The 6,600-nt window shown below is 45.6% G+C and overlaps 1 protein-coding gene across 1 annotated transcript; it reads right to left on the bottom strand.

Annotated features, from left to right (window-relative positions):
- Positions 1 to 293: 293 nt before the first annotated feature.
- drd1b (dopamine receptor D1b) lies at positions 294 to 5,991 on the bottom strand. The gene has a single exon (XM_036588997.1). The coding sequence runs from the start codon at positions 4,952 to 4,954 to the stop codon at positions 3,617 to 3,619; it is 1,338 nt and encodes a 445-aa protein (XP_036444890.1). The 5' UTR covers positions 4,955 to 5,991; the 3' UTR covers positions 294 to 3,616.
- Positions 5,992 to 6,600: the final 609 nt, after the last annotated feature.

The following is a 6,600-nucleotide window of genomic DNA, read 5'->3' as shown; positions in this document are numbered from 1 at the left end:
CGAGGCTAATGTGCCTAGCGATAGAAGCATATACCCCACAAATTAGCATTGTGCAAACTGTGTGCCTCACACATTCGCCTCAAAACACATTAAGATGTTAAATAACCTCAAATAGACTTGCTTATGTTGTTTATGACACCTCTGTTATCTACAAAAAGAGACAAAAGTACACATTTTAAGATGCTACTCCTGGGTTTAGCTACTGTTTTTAGCTCATACTACTTGCAATGAGCTAGTAACTTGCTAGCGAAGCATTCGACTGAAAACAGGAAAGAATTCATGTAGCAAGAGTATTACAAAACCAACATCCACTTTTATTTTGCAGATAGAAAGGGAACATTTTGTACAAACTGTAAACTAGATACTGTAATAAATTTGTTGGGTATACCTTGAACGCTCTTCAAACAACAGCAGCACGTACATTTGCCTCCACTGCATTTTACGAACCGACATTTTAAAAACAGCACATGTATTTGTTTGCTCTACTCACATTTAAGGAATCTTAAAGATAAAAAGCACTTGTGTTCACATCTACATTTGAACATCGTACAATACATTTTCTTCCATTTATGTTACATTTAGGTCTTGCGGTGATGCTAGCTTGCTGATGAACGGGTAGCATGAAAATGAACTCTCAGACTGAACTGAACCTCCTGGTGAGAGCTTACAATGAACACTGGCAGTGTTGGTAGACATAAAAGAAAGAACTTGGTGCCAGCGACAAGGAATGGGAGGCAGAGGAGGGAAAAAACAGAAGAAAAGCCATCCTCCCACTAAACTCTGTGCTGCTGCCAATGCAATCACTTGTGAATCTCTGTATCTGCTGTAGAGAAGGCATTCGCTCTGAAATGAATGGTTTCTGGTTTGTAAACACCTGCAAAATTACATGCTAAAGCTTCCGTCTTTGGTAACAAATGAAAGAAAGAAAATTTGAGGTTTCTGTAATTTATTCCCACCTCACTGAATGGATGAAGAATAGCGGTCCTCGGAGTCTTGATTAGGATACCTCAGTATTAGCAGGGATGACAACACCTGGGACTATTTCAAATGCCAACGCTGGTTCATTTGAAATGCTAAGTTGACCATTTGAAAGACTTTTGGTTAAATGAGTGCACCAGTGGGCCGCAACAGTGAAATAGTTCCCTCTCGTTTAATTGTTGGAATTCCCATCGCTTGGTCTTTAAAAAGTGCCTCAAAAAATAAAAAGAAAAAAAGGGAACGGTCATTACAATCCAAACATAATATATTGGCAGTTCAATGTTTGTATAAAGATCGTGAAGAGGCTTTGGGGTGAAGGGGTTCTGGGAAATAAACAAAAATCTCAATAGCGCCGCTGATGAAGTGGGGGATGGCTGGCTGCAAGGGAGTGAACAAATGCACAAATAAAGCCTTTTGGAAAATTCCCTCCAGCAAACAATATACAGTTTTAGAAAAAAATATGTTGACTTCCACAACTGCCCCCTCCACCACCATCCATCACTGCGTGACACTCATTTCAACCCGACATTGAAAAGTACACAGTGAAGCTTAGTGGTCTTTTTCCACTCTGCATTGGGAGAGATAGAGAACGAGAGAGAGAGAGAGAGAGAGAGAGAGAGAGAGAGAGAGAGAGATAGTGGCAGCAGGGGAGAGGCAGATAGTGCCGAATGGCAGTGGGAGGTGATCTCTTTAAGCTTTAAGATTTTGGCACGGTGCACAGAAGGCAAAATCTGATGGATGCCTGGGTCTTATACAAATCTTGTGTTGCTGCTGGAAATTTTAAAGAGGAAGTGGGTGCACTTCTTCTGACTGGGGCTCTCAGAGATGCATGTTAAGTGACGTGGTAACAAACTCACCATGAACATATGATCCTATGATCCTATGTTTAGCACATACATTCTAGCATGTGCAAATCCATGTTCATGGGCAGCTCTCGCTTGCATTTGCAGGGGCTGGAATTAACTTAGATCTAGGCCACTTGCATAACCAGACAACACAGCTCAACTAGAAACGATTAGAAGCAATACGGCATCAGCAGCCTACTGTACCTCAGCGTGCCCCTGTTTACGCTTACTCATGAGGCATCACTGGATTTGTTAGGTGGTTTACTTGCTGTGCAGCGTCTAAGACTTCTGCTGTCCAATTAACAAAGTCTTATTCATTGCCCTTTAATGGTGACCTCATGACTCATTAGAAGCCAGCTGTGTGTAGGGTGTAGGGTTGTCAACCATCTGCTTACTGCAGTAGAAATAAGGGTTAAAAACAAGAAGATGTGAGCAGGGTGAATGGAAATAGATTTGTTAAATGACTCAGATTTGCTCCAGTGAAGAGCTAAGCTTGACTACATCCCACTTCCCACTCTCACAAGCAGATGTAATCTGCAATATGAGGGTTTTGATGGTTTTCACAGAGGTCACAATGAGTCAATTGTATTCTGTATGGACAGAATGTACAGTGATAACGTTTTTCAATTACATATTGATGGCATTTCACTTTAACCAAGGTCACAAAGCAGTCCAACAGGGATCTGAAATGTCGATCTATGCATTTATTCAGGGCAACCACAGTGTCTTGTTTTGTCTGGCTGACCCAATTTGCAATAACATATGTGCTGACAAGTATATACGCGGTGGATGGTCGCACTGAATCTGTGGGGAATAGCAGCAATGCATACAGATTTACATCAGGCTTCTAGGGAACTTGAACAAATATCCTTCTGCTTTTACGTTTTTCTAGTACGGTAGGCTTCCCTACATAATTTGACAGAGTGAACAACATGAGGATCCTCTCAAAGACCACATCTTACATTGTGCTAATCAAATTTCTCATGGAGGGCTTGCACTAGCAACGAGAACTTCATTTTTATGAAGAAATGCTTTTAAAGCTGAGGTGAATCCTACACCGAAATACCTGATACATCAGTTGATAAATCAAACTCAAATTGCACAGACTCTTTGTTACCTCAGGCTCACGTCACAGCAATGCACATAAAGGAGTAGCCGAGCGACGCTACCGCTCTCCTTGAATAATAGGACATTTGAGCGCGCTTGCATCTGTTGAAATAAAATTAGCACAACTAGCAGCATATGGAGCTGTCAACTGAGCCAACTCTGATAAACAGTGAAAAATAAAAACAACACTATATACACATTTCTGTTGACAGTAAATAGATGCGACCAATATCTCTACTTGTGAGCAGTACACATTAATGTAAAGACCTCACCTACAAGATTTTACTAATGTTCTAATGCCTTGTCCATATTTCAACAGCTTGAATAGTGTTCCTGCCACAACTGAACGGGCATGCATATGTAAACACATTTGCACTGCACAAAAAATGTGTGTACATATGGACGCACTGCTTTATTCAAGTTATTTAATGTATAACTAACCTGTCAATTTCATCAACAAATGCTGTGAGTATTTTGCAGATAGTTATCCAGATAAAGTGCCTTCAATTTGAACATTCTTTTGATCTTCACAATTTTTATTTAGTCAAGATGTTGTTTAAGGTTTTCAGTGAAACTCAGTCTCATTTCTTGTTTGTTTAAATCCCACACTCCTTCCACACCAGGCTTCTTTTGCATGTGTCCTCCATACCATTTTGTGGTCCTAAACCCCATTAACCTCAGCAAGTTCAGCAAGGTATAGACTTGTGCTGTCCATTTTGAGTGATGGGGTTAATCTTTTCCAGGGAAATGTCAGCATCGCTGTCCAGGTTGCCAGACATGGACGGGGAGAGCTTCTCCAAGGTCTTAATCCCAGAGTCGTCCTCCTTCTTCTGCGCTTCATCATCCTGGCACATGATGCTGTGAGGGATCACGTAGTTGCTGTTGTTGCCCTCTTTGGGAATGTGGCCCTTAGGCTGATACTGCGAGGCAGGCTCGGAGGCGCCGTTGTTGTTGATGCTCACAATCTCGATGGAGTTGCTGCCGGGGCAGAGCTGGTGGCAGCCTAGCAGGATGGAGAACGCCTTGCGGAAGTCGGCATTGAAGGCATAGATGATGGGATTGAGCGAGGAGTTGGCCCAGCCGAACCACACAAAGACGTCGAAGGTGGTGGGGCTGATGCACAGGAAGTCCGCGCTCTCGTTGGGCTCGCAGAAGGGCACCATACAGTTGAGGATGAAGAAGGGCAGCCAGCAGCACACGAACACGCCCATGATGACCGAGAGCGTCTTGAGGACTTTGGTTTCGCGCTTGAAGGACATCTTGAAAGAGCTCTCGGAATCCATGCCGCCAGTGTTGCCCATGCTGCTGTGGCGGTTCTTGGCACTTTCGGCCGCTCGTTCCAGGGCGGAGATCCTGCGGATCTGCTTCTGGGCAATGCGGTAAATGCGGGTGTAGGTGACCAGCATGATGGCCACCGGAATGTAGAAGCTGATGAGGGAGGAGGAGATGGCGTACGTGCGGTTAAGGCTGGCGTCGCAGTTGTCGGGGACCTCGTCGTAGGTGCCGTTCAGCTCCGCGTAGCTGGTGCTTTGAGCCTTGTGCCAGTTCAGCTGCACGGGGATGAAGGAGATGAGCACGGACAGTGTCCACGCCACACTGATCATGATGAACGCCACCTTTGGGGTCATCTTGCGCTCGTAGCGGAATGGGCTGGAGATGGCCCAGTACCTGTCCACGCTGATGACGCACAGGTTCAAAATGGAGGCAGTGGAGCACATGATGTCAAAGGCCACCCAGACATTACAGAAGGCGCCAAAAGGCCAGAACCCTACGATCTCAGTGGCCGCCTTCCATGGCATCACCAGGATGGCCACCAGGAGGTCGGAAATGGCCAGCGAGATCACAAAGAAGTTAGTGACTTTGGAGCGCAGGTGGCGAAACTTGGTGACGGCGGCGCAGACCAGTGTGTTCCCCAGCAGAGTGGTCAGGATGAGGAGCGAAAGGAAGCAGCCGGTCAGGACGCGCTTCGACGAACCACGCTGCGCTAGATTGCTGTCGAGGACCGTGGAGTAGTTCACATCCATGGCTTTTTCATCGAGTAGCAGCAGCAGCAGTCACCCCATAATTCCAATAGTCCGAAGCGTTAGAGTTTACACAGGAATCGGAGTGGCAGCATACAGCTGAGTGACCAGATGATCTGTGGGATCTATCGCCGTGCTCACCGGAGCAGTCATTTTGCAAGAAACTATACATCATTATCTAAACATTACCTCTCCCAAAGCCAGAAACTGATGTCCCGTGTGCGTATCTCTGGACAAGTTCTCATTTAGCATGGCTTCACCATTAAAATGTAAGCTGAGAAAAACTTCCAATTCAGTTACTTGACTGTTTTATCTTAATGGGGAATGTTTTCTTCTCAGTACCTGATTCTTGCGCAGCTGCTGATGGTTTCACAGCATATTCTCCCCCCAGCATGTTAAGCAAACATAGGCAAGCGCGATCATTAGCCTTATATATGAGCTTATCGATACAGGCTATCGATTGTATTTGCGCTGCGTTGCTCTGATTGGTCCTCGTTAATGACCGTCCAAGCGTGTCTGGTTGATTTGGTCCACGCTACGGTTCCAGCCAGGACAGACGCTCGCATCTATAGGACGCATACATTTCCCCCAGAAGTGCCCCATTTCGCGTCTTTGGCGCTGGTTGACATATTAAAAAAAGGAAAACAAAACAAGCATCACTTCGTTCTTGGAGTAAAACTGTTGCCACACTTCAGACTAATGTGATCTCTCTCTCCATTCTGCTGTAGAACGGTCCATTCTTACGTTCCAGGGTCCCCAAAACAGCATTCGGTTCCCCTTTAGTCAACTTTCTCGCTGATATCCGAGGAGATTTTACGCGTATAATTGCGATTAGTCAGTAATATCGTCCCGTTCGCGTCACCTGAAACGCACCGAGGCTCCTCGCTTGTGCGTAACGAAGCGCATCAGCGCGCGTTACGTTCTTGAAAGCTCCTCTTCATTTCAGCTCCGGAAAAACCCGCTCCAAACTGCCTCTTTCTGCGATGCTGAGTCGCAGCAGGCAGCAGTCCAGCGGCTCTCGCTTTGCGCGCTTCACTCGCTGCCCCCTCCTAAGTTTCCCTGACGCACGATGCAAGTTCGGAGGCAGAGCGGCCAGCCCTGCGCCTCCTGTCCTCCCAGACGGCGCTGACGCGTCTGGAGTGCTCTGGGCGAAGAGGAGGATGATGATGATGGTGATGATGATGATGATGATGGCCACTAAACCGAGCCTGGCTCGTGCGCGCTCGAATGTAAAATCAGGTAGCGCAGCTTATATTTGGCCCAGATATCATCATATTGTGCATGTTTGCTTTAGCCTGTTACTCTTACTATATGATCATGGCTGTAGACACTGGGAGCTTAAAATACGGCTCTGCTCGGCGTCTCATTATTATTATCATTGTTATTATTTCCATATGCGTAATTATGAGGGTGAAATATTAGCGCAGCAATTATTGGAGCGAAACGTGCCTCATATTTGCATATGAAATGGCTCAATGAGGCCATCTACCGGATTAGATCATCACCACTGCAGGCCTATTAGCTCCATGAATGAATTGTCTAGGGCTGTATGGGAAATGGCAGTGTCAGGTTCTTAATCCACACCTCCAATAGTCCTTTCTTTATGTTTATTTTTTTGTGCAGTGAGCTGGTGGTTCATAGCTCCTGGC

Source organism: Colossoma macropomum, unplaced genomic scaffold, assembly GCF_904425465.1.
Source record: "Colossoma macropomum unplaced genomic scaffold, Colossoma_macropomum, whole genome shotgun sequence".
Taxonomy (NCBI): domain Eukaryota; kingdom Metazoa; phylum Chordata; class Actinopteri; order Characiformes; family Serrasalmidae; genus Colossoma; species Colossoma macropomum.
Note: the sequence above shows the minus strand (reverse complement) of the source record. Positions and strands in the feature narration are given on the sequence as shown.